General features: G+C 49.9%; 1 protein-coding gene across 1 annotated transcript in view; it reads right to left on the minus strand.

The window, feature by feature from the left end:
- Nucleotides 1–15742, minus strand: part of POU6F2 (POU class 6 homeobox 2) — a 1008259-nt gene extending 992517 nt beyond the window's left edge. The window contains exons 1-2 of the mRNA XM_068238300.1: nt 15713–15742; nt 14650–14793 (exon numbers count right to left, since the gene is read on the minus strand). Coding sequence (XP_068094401.1) covers nt 14650–14793; nt 15713–15742 — 174 coding nt within the window. The remainder of the gene's footprint in view (nt 1–14649; nt 14794–15712) is intronic.
- Between the last annotated feature and the right edge of the window lie 1289 nt (nt 15743–17031).

The raw sequence follows: 17031 nt of genomic DNA on the forward strand, positions 1-17031 counted from the left end.
TGTTCCCAGCAGAGACAAAGAGTGGCAGTAAACACAATGCTATACAGTGGTGGGTGGGTGAGCGGTGTACTACTGTTCCCAGCAGCGACACAGAGCACAATGCTATACAGTGGTGGGTGAGCGGTGTACTACTGTTCCCAGCAGAGACACAGAGTGGCAGTAAACACAATGCTATACAGTGGTGGGTGAGCGGTGTACTACTATTCCCAGCAGCGACACAGATCACAATGCTATACAGTGGCGGGTGAGCGGTGTACTACAGTTCCCAGCAGAGACACAGAGTGGCAGTAAACACAATGCTATACAGTGGTGGGTGAGCGGTGTACACATAGTGGCAGTAAACACAATGCTATATAGTGTGGGTGAGCGGTGTACTACTGTTCCCAGCAGCGACACAGAGCACAATGCTATACAGTGGTGGGTGAGCGGTGTACTACTGTTCCCAGCAGCGACACAGAGCACAATGCTATACAGTGTTGGGTGTGCGGTGTACTACTGTTCCCAGCAGCGACACAGAGCACAATGCTATACAGTGGTGGGTGGGTGAGCGGTGTACTACTGTTCCCAGCAGCGACACAGAGCACAATGCTATACAGTGGTGGGTGAGCGGTGTACTACTGTTCCCAGCAGAGACACAGAGTGGCAGTAAACACAATGCTATACAGTGGTGGGTGAGCGGTGTACTACTATTCCCAGCAGCGACACAGAGCACAATGCTATACAGTGGCGGGTGAGTGGTGTACTACTGTTCCCAGCAGAGACACAGAGTGGCAGTAAACACAATGCTATATAGTGTGGGTGAGCGGTGTACTACTGTTCCCAGCAGCGACACAGAGCACAATGCTATACAGTGGTGGGTGAGCGGTGTACTACTGTTCCCAGCAGAGACACAGAGCACAATGCTATACAGTGGTCAGTGAGCGGTGTACTACTGTTCCCAGCAGCGACACAGAGCACAATGCTATACAGTGGTGGGTGGGTGAGCGGTGTACTACTGTTCCCAGCAGCGACACAGAGCACAATGCTATACAGTGGTGGGTGAGCGGTGTACTACAGTTCCCAGCAGAGACACAGAGTGGCAGTAAACACAATGCTATACAGTGGTGGGTGGGTGAGTGGTGTACTACTGTTTCCAGCAGCGACACAGAGCACAATGCTATACAGTGGTGGGTGAGCGGTGTACTACTGTTCCCAGCAGAGACACAGAGTGGCAGTAAACACAATGCTATACAGTGGTGGGTGAGCGGTGTACTACTATTCCCAGCAGCGACACAGAGCACAATGCTATACAGTGGCGGGTGAGCGGTGTACTACTGTTCCCAGCAGAGACACAGAGTGGCAGTAAACACAATGCTATACAGTGGTTGGTGAGCGGTGTACACAGAGTGGCAGTAAACACAATGCTATATAGTGTGGGTGAGCGGTGTACTACTGTTCCCAGCAGCGACACAGAGCACAATGCTATACAGTGGTGGGTGAGCGGTGTACTACTGTTCCCAGCAGCGACACAGAGCACAATGCTATACAGTGTTGGGTGAGCGGTGTACTACTGTTCCCAGCAGCGACACAGAGCACAATGCTATACAGTGGTGGGTGGGTGAGCGGTGTACTACTGTTCCCAGCAGCGACACAGATCACAATGCTATACAGTGGCGGGTGAGCGGTGTACTACAGTTCCCAGCAGAGACACAGAGTGGCAGTAAACACAATGCTATACAGTGGTGGGTGAGCGGTGTACACATAGTGGCAGTAAACACAATGCTATATAGTGTGGGTGAGCGGTGTACACATAGTGGCAGTAAACACAATGCTATATAGTGTGGGTGAGCGGTGTACTACTGTTCCCAGCAGAGACACAGAGCACAATGCTATACAGTGGTGGGTGAGCGGTGTACTACTATTCCCAGCAGCGACACAGAGCACAATGCTATACAGTGGTGGGTGAGCGGTGTACTACTGTTCCCAGCAGCAACACAGAGCACACTGCTATACAGTGGTGGGTGAGCGATGTACTACTGTTCCCAGCAGCGACACAGAGCACAATGCTATACAGTGGTGGGTGAGCGGTGTACTACTGTTCCCAGCAGAGACACAGAGTGGCAGTAAACACAATGCTATACAGTGGTGGGTGGGTGAGCGGTGTACTACTGTTCCCAGCAGCGACACAGAGCACAATGCTATACAGTGGTGGGTGAGCGGTGTACTACTGTTCCCAGCAGAGACAAAGAGTGGCAGTAAACACAATGCTATACAGTGGTGGGTGGGTGAGCGGTGTACTACTGTTCCCAGCAGCGACACAGAGCACAATGCTATACAGTGGTGGGTGAGCGGTGTACTACTGTTCCCAGCAGAGACACAGAGTGGCAGTAAACACAATGCTATACAGTGGTGGGTGAGCGGTGTACTACTATTCCCAGCAGCGACACAGATCACAATGCTATACAGTGGCGGGTGAGCGGTGTACTACAGTTCCCAGCAGAGACACAGAGTGGCAGTAAACACAATGCTATACAGTGGTGGGTGAGCGGTGTACACATAGTGGCAGTAAACACAATGCTATATAGTGTGGGTGAGCGGTGTACTACTGTTCCCAGCAGCGACACAGAGCACAATGCTATACAGTGGTGGGTGAGCGGTGTACTACTGTTCCCAGCAGCGACACAGAGCACAATGCTATACAGTGTTGGGTGTGCGGTGTACTACTGTTCCCAGCAGCGACACAGAGCACAATGCTATACAGTGGTGGGTGGGTGAGCGGTGTACTACTGTTCCCAGCAGCGACACAGAGCACAATGCTATACAGTGGTGGGTGAGCGGTGTACTACTGTTCCCAGCAGAGACACAGAGTGGCAGTAAACACAATGCTATACAGTGGTGGGTGAGCGGTGTACTACTATTCCCAGCAGCGACACAGAGCACAATGCTATACAGTGGCGGGTGAGTGGTGTACTACTGTTCCCAGCAGAGACACAGAGTGGCAGTAAACACAATGCTATATAGTGTGGGTGAGCGGTGTACTACTGTTCCCAGCAGCGACACAGAGCACAATGCTATACAGTGGTGGGTGAGCGGTGTACTACTGTTCCCAGCAGAGACACAGAGCACAATGCTATACAGTGGTCAGTGAGCGGTGTACTACTGTTCCCAGCAGCGACACAGAGCACAATGCTATACAGTGGTGGGTGGGTGAGCGGTGTACTACTGTTCCCAGCAGCGACACAGAGCACAATGCTATACAGTGGTAGGTGAGCGGTGTACTACAGTTCCCAGCAGAGACACAGAGTGGCAGTAAACACAATGCTATACAGTGGTGGGTGGGTGAGTTGTGTACTACTGTTTCCAGCAGCGACACAGAGCACAATGCTATACAGTGGTGGGTGAGCGGTGTACTACTGTTCCCAGCAGAGACACAGAGTGGCAGTAAACACAATGCTATACAGTGGTGGGTGAGCGGTGTACTACTATTCCCAGCAGCGACACAGAGCACAATGCTATACAGTGGCGGGTGAGCGGTGTACTACTGTTCCCAGCAGAGACACAGAGTGGCAGTAAACACAATGCTATACAGTGGTTGGTGAGCGGTGTACACAGAGTGGCAGTAAACACAATGCTATATAGTGTGGGTGAGCGGTGTACTACTGTTCCCAGCAGCGACACAGAGCACAATGCTATACAGTGGTGGGTGAGCGGTGTACTACTGTTCCCAGCAGCGATACAGAGCACAATGCTATACAGTGTTGGGTGAGCGGTGTACTACTGTTCCCAGCAGCGACACAGAGCACAATGCTATACAGTGGTGGGTGGGTGAGCGGTGTACTACTATTCCCAGCAGCGACACAGAGCACAATGCTATACAGTGGTGGGTGAGCGGTGTACTACTGTTCCCAGCAGAGACACAGAGTGGCAGTAAACACAATGCTATACAGTGTGGGTGAGCGGTGTACTACTATTCCCAGCAGCGACACAGAGCACAATGCTATACAGTGGTGGGTGGGTGAGCGGTGTACTGCTATTCCCAGCAGCGACACAGAGCACAATGCTATACAGTGGTGGGTGAGCGGTGTACTACTGTTCCCAGCAGAGACACAGAGTGGCAGTAAACACAATGCTATATAGTGTGGGTGAGCGGTGTACTACTGTTCCCAGCAGCAACACAATGACTTGGGGGACCCTGGCTAGCCTGGCTGGATAGAGAACTACCCTGCCTGCCTACCCAAAGCTAAACCCACAGACAAATGGCGGAGAAATGATGTGGATCGGGTATTTATTTACCCGAACCACGTGACCCGTTCGGCCAATCAGAGCGCGTTGGGGTCCGAACCACGTGACCCGTTCGGCCAATCACATCACTTAGTTCGGCCATATGGCCGAACGGTTTGGCCGAACACCATCAGGTGTTCGGCCGAACTCGAACATCACCCGAACAGGGTGATGTTCTGCAGAACCCGAACAGTGGCGAACACTGTTCGCCCAACACTACGTACTACGCTACAAGTAAGTCGTGCGGCAGACAGTCGGTGACAATTACAATCGGTCACACACGGTCAGGCGCAATCAATCAATAGGCTCGGGCAGGCGACAGACAGTCACAGGTCACTCACAATGGATGCTGGTGGTGGCCTGTATGTGTTGTAACTCTTATTTATTACACACACTACAGATGATAATAAAATCACACAGTAAAAGTGGAAAAAAAACAAGTGAATGGGTACTAGTAGACTAGTAGTATAGTAGTAGTCACTAGTAGTAGTACGCACGCAGGTAGCTAAGAAACACCTAGCGTACTACGCTACAAGTAAGTCGTGCGGCAGACAGTCGGTGACAATTACAATCGCTCACACACGGTCAGACGCAATCAATCAGTAGGCTCGGGCAGGCGACAGACAGTCACAGGTCACTCACAACGGATGCTGTTGGTGGCCTGTATGTGTTGTAACTCTTATTTATTACACACACTACAGATGATAATAAAATCACACAGTAAAAGTGAAAAAAATAAATAAGTGAACGGGTACTAGTAGACTAGTAGTATAGCAGTAGACACTAGTAGTAGTACGCATGCACGCACGCAGGTAACTAAGAAACACCTAGCGTACTACGCTACAAGTAAGTCGTGTGGCAGACAGCCAGTGACAATTACAACAATCGCTCACACACGGTCAGACGCAATCAATCAATAGGCTCGGGCAGGCGACAGACAGTCACAGGTCACTCTCAACGGATGCTGGTGGTGGCCTGTATGTGTTGTAACTCTTATTTATTACACACACTACAGATGATAATAAAATCACACAGTAAAAGTGAAAAAAAAAATAAGTGAACGGGTACTAGTAGACTAGTAGTTGTAAGGAAACGCGGAAAAGCTGCCACAAGTGCTCAGTATGAGGCGGCTGTTTCCGCGTCCAACATGGTGGCACAACGTGAGGAAACCGCCGCATGCTGCATGGGCAGAGCGGTGGTGTCCGCATTGGATGTGGCGGATTGTGCACATAACAATGCTACTGACACTGTGGTTGGACGCAGGGAAGCCGCCGCTTGCTTGGAGAGCAGCGCGGTGGCTCCCGCGCCCGAATCAGCGGATACATTGAAAAATATGTCTGGTGTGGCTGGGACTGCTAGTCCACACAGGTTCAGAAGGACGCGCGCACGCGCTGAGAGGCAGAGCTTATATGACAGCCAGAGAAGAGTCAGCTGACCAAGCTGGTCAGCTGACATTTTCACCACCTTCCATTGGTCCAGCACTTAGGGGTGGCGCTGGAGAGCGCTATAGTATATATACTGGATGCTGGTCATTTCTCTGGCATCTGGCGTTGCGATCACTACGTGGTAGCACTCAGACCTTGTCAGTATCTGTGTTCTAGCTCAGTTTCCAAAGGTGTTGATGATCAAGGAACTCTCACCGTAGCGTTAGGAATATTGTATTGTATTATTTGTTATGACCTTCTGCCTGCCTGACCCTTCTTCTGATTCCTGATTCTGTACCTTGCTATTTTGATATCCTGTTGCCAAACTCTGCTCGTTCCTGGACTCTGTATCTGCCTCCTGATTCTGTACCTTGCCATTCTGATACTCCGTTGCCAAACTCTGCATGTTCATTGGATTCCGTATCTGTCTCCTGATTCCGTATCTTATCTGTCTGTGTGTTTACGACCTGGCTTGCCCGACCTCGAGAACTGACCTTACTGTTAGAGGCAGTTCCCAGATATGTTAGTGACACCTCTTCTCTGGTGTCACTCTCACTCTGTCCTTCCCACTTCCAGCCTGACTCCTCTCACGGGAGAGTCCAGGTTAGTGGAAGGAACTTGTCTCTTGTGCAGTACTTGTACTGCCTCGCCCCTGCCCCTCAGGTGCAATACTCAAAGTATTACTGTTACACCAAAACACTCTTATCTCTCAGGTGTCCAGAGGTTAGAATATATATCTGATTATCGGTGATACTGCAGATCATCAATAATCGGGTATATTCTGCATTCTCGGTGATACTGCAGATCACCGGTAATCAGACCCTCTCTGTGTTACGCCGATCATTACAGTAGTATAGTAGTAGACACTAGTAGTAGTACGCACGCACGCAGGTAACTAAGAAACACCTAGCGTACTATGTTACAAGTAAGTCGTGCGGCAGACAGTCGGTGACAATTACAACAATCGGTCACACACGGTCAGACGCAATCAATCAATAGGCTCGGGCAGGTGACAGACAGTCACAGGTCAGGTCACTCACAACGGATGCTGTTGGTGGCCTGTCACAGTCAGTAACTAACTAACACAGTACTGAAACTAATAAAGTAACAGACTACAGCAGTAATAATGAACTAAACTAGTACTACTAAGTACACAACTAACTAGAATCCCTAACCTACCTAAGCTAGTAGTAGGCTAAGGCTACCTAGGCTAGCAGACCTAGCCTGCGCACAGACTAACACTAGCCTAGCACAGTATACACTATACACTAGCTGACTAAAATCAATCAAAATACTAGCTAACTATATAAGACAACAATAAATGTGTTTAGGAGGTGTTTAGGAAGCAAAATGCTAGGTTTAGCAGTGAAAAGCACTAGCTCAGACACAGCACAGCACTGGAGAATCTCTCAGTACCAGCAGCAGTCACACAAGTGCGTGGCTCCGCAACATGGCCGCCGCCTTATATAGAGGAGGGGAGGGCCAGGCTCCCCTCCTCTGATTGGTTGCTAGGGTTGCCAGGTCCTTGGCAGGAGGACTTCTGATTGGCCCAATCACGTCATCCTCGAATCCCGAAGCTGAACCCGAACCCACAGCTCCATCCGGCCGAATTTGAGTGCGCACATTCGGCAGGCTTCGTATTCAGGTTCGGCTCCGATTGCAGCAATCGGGTTCGGGTTCGCATGCGGCAAACCTCAAAAAACACCCGAATTCTTCTGAGCAACCCTGCTCGAGTTGGCTTATACTCACCATTGGCATGCTGATCCCTCGTTGTGTACCTCTGATAATGACCTGTTCCCTGATCAGAGATGATGCCGCCAGGGTCACGCAGCATGATCTGGGAATATCCTATTACCTGTCCCCAAACCTTTACCCACTCACCAAACTTCCTCACAAAAATACAAAGGACTACCATTGACGTGGAGAAAATAGGCCAATGCAGCCCAATTTATTGAACAATATTTTAATATAAAACAATTCTTAATAACCTAAGAAGTATAAACCTTGCAGGACAAGGAACCCCGGAAGCTAACAAACGTAGGTAATGCAACTATATATATAACCGGCCCCCAGCCGCAAACTCCGGCTCAGGGACAGCTGCATACCCTTACTAACCTCTTTCAGATGACGGATACCCTGAGAAATTCACCCGCGTGAATTCCTCCAATAATTAACCACCGTCCTCCGGGCTCCCTGCCCCGCCAGCTGCAATGACAACCAACTAAAACTTTCTAACTAAGGGAGGGTGGGAGGGAACTTTCTCCTGTGATCTCCTCTCGTTCTGGCTCCTCCCCTTCCGCTGACACCCTTCCTGTCCTCAGCCACTGCTGTCCGACCCGCCTTCCCTCTGACTCAGGTCGCCTGGCCAAGCCCACCCAGAAATTAACCCCTTCCTTTCCTGACAGAAGGTCTATCCCTATCATGGGAGGCCTTCCTCAGCTCCTGCTCTCGCCTATCCAGGCCCTTCTTGATCTGGGAATATCCCATTACCTGTCCCCAAACCTTTACCCACTCACCAAACTTCCTCACAAAAATACAAAGGACTACCATTGACGTGGAGAAAATAGGCCAATGCAGCCCAATTTATTGAACAATATTTTAATATAAAACAATTCTTAATAACCTAAGAAGTATAAACCTTGCAGGACAAGGAACCCCGGAAGCTAACAAACGTAGGTAATGCAACTATATATATAACCGGCCCCCAGCCGCAAACTCCGGCTCAGGGACAGCTGCATACCCTTACTAACCTCTTTCAGATGACGGATACCCTGAGAAATTCACCCGCGTGAATTCCTCCAATAATTAACCACCGTCCTCCGGGCTCCCTGCCCCGCCACCACAAACAAGGGAGAAACCTCACCCTTGTGCAGCCCACAAACGGAGCCCCCGCTGAATACCACCCTCTAAAGCCAGGGACCACAAATCTGTACCTATGGCGTTGAGGTGTACTCCATCACGCCTAAGAAACAAATCTAAATCCTCCTCTAAATCTTCGTGTCTCACTGCCACCCCCCCATTCCTAACCACAAACCGGGACACCTCCCTGTTCAGCTTCTTGCGAGCTCGATTAATTTTGTCAACGGACCGAGCCAACCTCCAATGGCTTCTGCCAATAATCTCAGACCACACTATAATTGTTCGTGGGAAAGTCAACCGCATCCTCATGAAATCACATTTTATATCTTGTATAATCTGCCTCGTGGTCCTTGAGGCCAGATCATTCCCACCGACATGGAGAACCAGTACCTCAGGGGCCCTGTCCAGGGCCACGAATCTCTGCAGTTCTGGCAATACCTTGGCCCATTGCATGCCTGGAATTCCGATCCACCGGACAGTTGCAGTCGCTCTCGGGATACCCAACTGCCGGCCGTCCGGCCGCACAGCGGCTCTGCGTGCACCCCATGCGACATATGAGTGGCCGAAATTCCAAACCAAGATTGGAGGAGCTGGGTTATCTGAAATAAACAAAAACTGAACAACTAACATAATACCTAACACTAGTTTACCTCCCCTTCACTGACCCATCATACCAACTGTGGCCTGACGTACAACTGGAATCTAGCTGATTCCCATCTTCCTATGCTCTTAATCTGATCATCTCGAAGCCCCCATCTGGCCGCCTCCGTGGCCGCTCCTATCCTAAATGAGTGCGATGCAAACTCGGCCGCAACAAGGCCCAAGCTGCTCAATGTTTTCCTAAACACCGCCACAAACTGGTATTTTGTCAATGGCACCCCATCTGCGTGACACAGCCATGAACCACCCGTCCGGGGGCGCACCCTCAAAAACTGACCCACCACCGCCACTGGACAACCCACTGATCCTTCCACGGGGAACAACGTGATCTTCCGGCCCCCGCCTAACTGATCTGTCTTTGATCTACGCAACTGCACCTCCACTCCTGTCTCCGACCATGCCACATCCCCTTCCAAGAAGCCACCCACCCCTCTTTTGTTGGGGCTCACTAATTCACTCACCCTGAAAGCCCCGAAAAATGCCAATACAAAAGCAGCACTAAATAACAAAACCTCGTATGGGGAACTACATATCTCTCCCAGCTTCCCCAAAATTGAAATCAACAGGCCAAATGTAACTGGGCGCCTAGTATCCTTGGGGGCTACTACTTGTCTCCTCAAACCTCTCAATGCCATGCGAACTCTGAAATCTTTAGTAACATCAGTTAAACCCTGAACTTTGAAATAAAACGATAATGCAGCCAAATTTTTTGCTATTACCCCCGGGGTGATCCCCGCAACCCCTTTTTCCGCCATGAATTTCAGCAACAAAAACAACCTTTCCTCATCTGCTTGGCAACCTCCAACTTGTCGCCACGACTCCTCCCATTGCGTCCACACCGCTGAATACGCTGCCCAGGTTGATGCTGACAATGATTGAGAAATCCAAACTCCTATTGTCCCACGGGTATCTTCCATAAGGCCGGAGGGCAGGAAGCCCCCTGCCGTTCTGCTCCCGGGACGAGGGTCCAAAATCTCTGCCATTGGAATCGAGAAAGAGCGTCAGCCACTTCATTCTCTACTCCAGGCAAATGGACTGCAAACATCAACATGTTGAATCTCAAACATCTTAACACCAACTGACGCAGTACTCTCACCACCGGAGGTGATGATGCCGTCAAACTATTGATTGCCTGCACCACACCCATATTGTCGCAATTAAATCGGATTCTCCTATTCCTCAACAAAGGTCCCCACAGCTCAACCGCCACCAAGATAGGGAATAATTCTAACAGTATCAAATTTTTCGTCAGGCCTAACGGTTCCCATGTTTCAGGCCAGGCCTCGGCGCACCACTTACCCGAGAAGAACGCCCCGAAGCCCAGAGATCCTGCGGCGTCCGTAAATAACTCCAAGTCATGGTTTGCGAGAGCTTCCTCCATCCACATAGAACGGCCATTAAAGTCAGCCAGGAATACCAACCACATACGCAAGTCCTCCTTGTGCTCTGCCACCAACCGGATCCTATGGTGCGGGGACGCAACGCCTGCTGTAGCCCTTGCCAAACGTCGGCAGAAAATACGCCCCATGGGCATAATTCTGCACGCAAAGTTCAGCTTACCGAGAAGCGACTGAAGCTCTCGCAAGGTGATCTTTTTTGAACCGAGCGTCCTGGTAATAGTGAGACGCAAGTCATCCACCTTATCACCAGGCAGCCTGCACTCCATGGCGACCGAGTCGATGACAATCCCCAAAAACTTGATTGTAGTCTGTGGGCCTTCGGTCTTTTCTTCTGCTAAGGGTATGCCAAACTGCGCACACACCTGGCGCATGGAGGCCAGCAGGTAAGCGCATTTAGCTAGAGCCTGCCCCCCGATAAAAAGAAAGTCATCCAAATAATGAATGACTGACTTTAACCCTGACACTTCTTTGACCACCCATTCTACAAACGAACTAAAGCGCTCGAAGTAAGAACAGGATATGGAGCACCCCATCGGGAGGCAGCAGTCTACGTACAGGTGTGACTCCCAAAAGCAGCCCAGCAAGCGAAAACTATCTGGATGCACAGGAAGCAACCGAAAGGCTGCTTCCACATCAGCTTTAGCCAGCAAAGCCCCTTTTCCTGTCCTTTTGACCAGCCGGACTGCTGAGTCAAATGACGTATAAACAACCGATGAAGCCTCGGGATCTATACCGTCATTGACCGAAAAACCTCTCGGATGAGAAAGATGATGAATCAGCCTGTACGATCCTGGGTCCTTTTTTGGGACTAAACCTAGTGGAGATACCACCAAGTCAGTAATCGGGGATTCTGAAAAAGGGCCTGCCATGCGGCCCAACTCCACCTCCTTCCGTAATTTGGCAGAAACAACCTCTGGGCGTAACATAACAGACTTTAAATTGCGATAAGGCGGATGAGAACCTGGGACACCTGAACTAGGAATATGAAAACCCTCCGCAAAGCCCTTACGCAGAAAATCCGCATCTGCCGCATCCGGATACCTACTTAGATATCGCTCCATCCTTTCCACCATCACTGGAGTCCTCCCTTTTGTTTGCAGCATCTGCGGAACGACCTTTGTTTTGCTTATAGCACCTGGTATGGGCATGGCTTCCACCACAGGATGAGCATTCATGCTTGAACCTGCACGAACTTCCGAATCTGCATGCCCCCTCATTAAACTTCCAGCACACTCCTGGCTTCTTATTAGCCGGCTGCCCAGCTGACCCTGAGCTGCCGGAAGCTCCCTGAAAGGGCTGATTGCTCTTAGTCCCGGGGATCATCAACTGCATCCACATGCCTATGTCTTTCTGATCCCACCTGATCGTTGGGCGAATCGCTTTACACTGCCTAAAATGTTCATCATAGCGCAGCCATGCTGAACCTCCGTATAACCTGTGGGCCTCCGCTATACATTCCTGGTAACAAAAAAGGGACGAGCAACACTCGGGTTGCTTCTCCCCCAGTACACTGGCATATATGGAAAAAGCCTGTGACCAGTTTTGGAACGTCCGGGGAATGAGTCGGTACCTCCTACGTTCCTCCTCCTCTTTTTTACTCTCGTCGGGCTTGACCCGATCCAAGTTAAACTTACCCAATTGCAGTAACGAGAAGATCTCGATATACTCACCCTTCCAAATTTTTTCCCTAACTTCCTGTTTTAAATGCAAACCCAACGGTCCAGAAAAGCAAAGATAAACCTCCCCTTTTGCTGCGTCTGCCAGCCGCACCGTATCCATTTCCTTATCCTTTGGGGCATTCTGCGCCGGGGCAGTGACCACCGCGTTGGTAACCACATTCCCCCCAGGCTGCGTAACCCCACCAGCTGGCACTAGTGCTGTGGACCCTCCCACACCCGAAGGAATCCATGCTGCCACAGGTGACTGCTCAGAGGCCCCCTGGGTCCGACTAGGCCCCTGTAAGGCATCTCTGATGCCGACAAGCAGGGTATTAATGAGGGATAATGCCGATGATGAGCTGTCCCCTAAGCCTGTAGTAACTGCTGACTGTGCTACAGACAGTGATCCCCCACTGCTACTCGCCCCACTAGCACTCTCCCCCCCCCTCACTAGCACATCACCCCTGTTATCATCATTTACAACATTTCCAACAAGGTTGCTCTCACCTGGCTGCACCGGACGTGGGTCCCGATCAGCCGACCCTCTTGGCCTTGCCGCCTCGAACCGACCACCATTTCCATCCGATCTCCCGGAAGCAGCGACCGCAGGGGAAGCGGCCCTGTTGTTACTCCTGCGCCTTTCACTTTCCAGTCGCCTCTCACCAGACCCCTCAGATTGGCGATCCCCATCTCGAGCCGACTGACCACGAAGTGATTCATTGCGCCCAGACCGTCCTCTGCTACCCGATGCTGTTTCCTGACGAGGTGGTGACGGAGAAGATGACCTGCCATGCCCGGCAGCCGCACTCCGTATGCTGCTATCAGAGCTACTGGACCTTGGCCTGCAAGCTTGCTTCCCCTTAGCAGCTGTCACCTTCTTCCCAGACCCCGGATTGGAGTCCTTCTTTGATCGCTTGGACTGCCTGGGTGTAGGGGCATCCGCCGCACGCTGCCGCCTCCCCTTAGTATCCTTCTGACCACTTCGCCTGTTTGAAGCTGCCGCTCCGCTCTGCTTGGGGTCACCTCTGCGCTGTTTGCCGCCACTAGGCCCCATACCGCTTGGGCCCGCCACCTCCTGGTCTCCTTGTGGTCGCTTACTCCCAGCCCCTTTGCTCCCAGCCGCGCTATTCTTCCTTGCTGGGGGGGCTGTAGTAGCTTGTCCCGGGCTACCTCCTCTCCTCTGACCTGCTGGGGAAGCGCTGGGACTCAGCCGCTCCGGCGGCCTGGAGATGCGTGCACTGACCCGCCCGGCTTGTTCGCTGGCTGCGCCCTCCGTCCTCTCCGCAATCTGCTGTGCCACCCATTCAGGTCCTCTAGCCGCTGCCTCGCTCCGCAGCATTGCCATCAGGCTGTCTAACTCCTCCATCACGGTGTTGTAAGCAGGAGAACACACAGGGAAGCCAACTTTCTCCTGTGATCTCCTCTCGTTCTGGCTCCTCCCCTTCCGCTGACACCCTTCCTGTCCTCAGCCACTGCTGTCCGACCCGCCTTCCCTCTGACTCAGGTCGCCTGGCCAAGCCCACCCAGAAATTAACCCCTTCCTTTCCTGACAGAAGGTCTATCCCTATCATGGGAGGCCTTCCTCAGCTCCTGCTCTCGCCTATCCAGGCCCTTCTTCATCAACAACATCTGGCAGCAAACTTTTTTTTTTCTTATTGAATTCAATACAATAACCTGTGGGGGATTCTGAAGACGGACACAGGACAGGTAATGTATAAATGCACGCACAGGGGGGTACATTTATACTGCAGTGCACGCAGACGATTCCTATGAGATTTCAATCTGAAAATGATCAAGAATCGCCCTGTGGTGTATGGGCAGTTGACAGATCTCTCTCTAATCAGATTCGATTACAAGAGATCTGTCTCTTGGTCAAATCTGCACATCATCACTAGATTTTGGGGAGTAATTTTAAAATTTAGTTTTTATTTTATTTTGTGTTTTAAGCTTTCATTATACTCAAAATGTGTACTAGACCCTTGCTTGACACATCATGGTAAGTTACAGGAAAAAAAGTTATGAAAATTAATTGGATCACTTTTTGCACAGAAATCCTGGGGGAATTGAACACCAGGGAGGTTGATGTGGCTCTATGGGATTAATGTGGCTTTAATGGAATAAAGTGTCTACTCTACACTTAGAGCACTCCATTCCTTTATTTACTGCTCACACTTCCCCTACATGTGAGGACCTGCGTGATTCAAGACTAAGGAGAGGGTGAAGTTATAATTTTGTTGCTGAGACTAGAAAGAACCAAGTATTTGATCCAGGCAATATCACATATGCTTGATTTACAACCTTATAAACATGGGTTATGCACTATGTAGTTGAAAATTATAAAAATGCATAACAAAATAAAATAAATATAAAAAAAAGTGTTACTGTTACCTGTCCTTGTGCGTTTGTGACAAGTTGTCCAGTAACACCTTGCAGATTGGCTAGTGCATTTCCAAAGGCCTGTGAACTTGCAATTGAGCCCATGGTAGCTGCTGCTGCTGCTGCAGCCCGGTTCACCAAGGGATTATTAACAATCTAAAAAGGAAACATTTTTTTTGTTAATTTAAATTAATTTTTGAATTATTTAGGTAAGTTAATTAATTAAACTGTCAACTTTAATTCTAAAGTATGAACTTAGTATATAATATATCATTATATCAGAAGTTTCATCAAGCATGCTAAATGGCATTACCTTTGTCGGTATCGGTTGAAAAGGGCGCCTGAGCTGCCTGTATGAAAAGGGTGCCGCCATAGACATCAATGTTATTTCTGGAAATATGAGCTACAAGGTGTAGAAAAGGGCGCCCGAGTTTTGATATAGGCTACAAGCGGGCGCCCCTTTGTAGCCCATATTTTTTCGGCTACAAGGTTTTCGACTACAAAAGGACGCCCCTTTGTAACCCATATTTTTCGGCTACAAGGTTTTCGGCTACAGTAGGGCACCCCTTTTTAGCCCATATTTTTTATTCGGCCGAGTTTTGATATAGGCTACAGGCGCTGGAAGACGAATTATTTCATTCCCCCACTATCCATGGCGGCCTGGAGGGGAATTAGTAATTAACACATCCCAGACTTTTTTTGTAGCCAACGTTTTTATATGGGCTACAAGCGCTGGAAGCCGAATTATTTCATTCCCCCACTATCCATGGCGGCCTGGAGGGGGAATAGTAATTAACACGTCCCGGAGTTTTTTTGTAGCCGACGTTTTTATATGGGCTACACTAGGCGCCTTTTTTGTAGCCGAAGTTTTTATATGGGTGTAATGATCGGCTCTGCTGTCTGCACAGGCAGACAGCTGTTTGAACATTCTTTAGGTCTGAATGCTACAGGTCTCTGGAAAAGAGACCTGTCTTCACTTTGCAAGTTTCAGAGTTGCTCTGCTGGTGAGGAATTTGCATACACTTGTCATGCACATTGCTTAGCTGTTTCCTCTGATGGCTTGCAGTATAAAAACCATTTCTTCCCAGAATTCCTTGCTGGTCATGATGGTTTGTTCCTGCTAACTCTCCTGGAGTATCAGCCGTGCTATTGTTTGCTAAGATTATCTTAGAGTAATTCCTTGGGACTGCACTAGGCATCCCTTCTAGCGCAGTCAGGTTGTATTATCTCTTTTGCCTTGTTCTGTTTATCTGTTGCGATTGTCTTGTCACCAGCGGCGGTCGACAGGAAATCGTTCTGCCTGTACCCTGTCTTAGGGGTGCTAGCCAGAGCAGCGGTTGCTACTGGTAGCCCTATCTGTTTGTCTGTCTGGACCACATCCGCTCTAGCGGCAGTGGCGGTGGGTCCTTCTGTGCTCTGTCTGGGAGTGTAGGCCAGAGCTGCGGTTGCTGCTGGCTGCTCCTTCTGTCTGTCTTGTCTGGTACGAACGCTTGCTGTAGGCTCGGTGAGGTAACCGTTTAGCAAGCGTTCGCGTTTTCTATTTCGTGTTTGTGTTACATTGGTTAGTTAGGGTGGCACGCTTATCACTGGGCACCTAACGCGCGGTGATCGTGTCTTAAACGCGTTTGCTGTTGCGAATGAGTGCGGTGTTCGCGTTTAGCTAGCGTTGTTATTTTCCTTGATGTTCTGATCGTTGTTATTTGCTATGTCTTTCTTGCTACACTATGTCTTTCTTGCTGTCTAATTCGGTCTTGTGTCACTATTGGCAATCGCCACTCTTGCGGTTGCGTTCCCACTTCGGTTCCGTTGTTGTGTGTTCACCGTCGCTGGGTGGCGACTAGATTGGTGGACACACATACATTCTGTCTCTGTGCTCTCTCTCTTTAAGGGCTATCTTGCCCTGCATTGCTTCAACTCGTACAATTCCCATCTGGCATCTGTGGCCGTGCAGAGGCTGTGTTCGTCCATCTGCCGGTGGGAATTGCCCTCTACAGGTGCATGGCACCCAAGCTGGGTTCTGTCAAATTCCACGCTTGTGGAGATTTCCTCATTGTCGGCGCGCATCCTGTGCGCTGACCACAGAAATAATTCCGCAATCGTTACAGTATGACCAGCCAAACCGAAATTCCCAGTGTAGAGGGAATGTTCGATTTGCCTCAGGTTTCATTGCCCAAGGCAAAAGCATATGTGGACCCTATTGTGGGCAGAATTATACATTATATTAAAGCTGTAAGAAAGTCCATGCCTGTTTCTGATCCCAACCCGTATGTTTCTTTGATACAGGGTTGTTTGAGCCTCCATTCGATTCGTGGGAGATTGGGGCTTTGATTGAGGAGCTTGAGTTTGACTGGAAGGCGTTTTGCGATTTTTACATCGCAAAAAGCGTTGTGATTC

The sequence above is a fragment of the Hyperolius riggenbachi genome, chromosome 5 (genome assembly GCF_040937935.1).
Source record: "Hyperolius riggenbachi isolate aHypRig1 chromosome 5, aHypRig1.pri, whole genome shotgun sequence".
NCBI lineage: Eukaryota > Metazoa > Chordata > Amphibia > Anura > Hyperoliidae > Hyperolius > Hyperolius riggenbachi.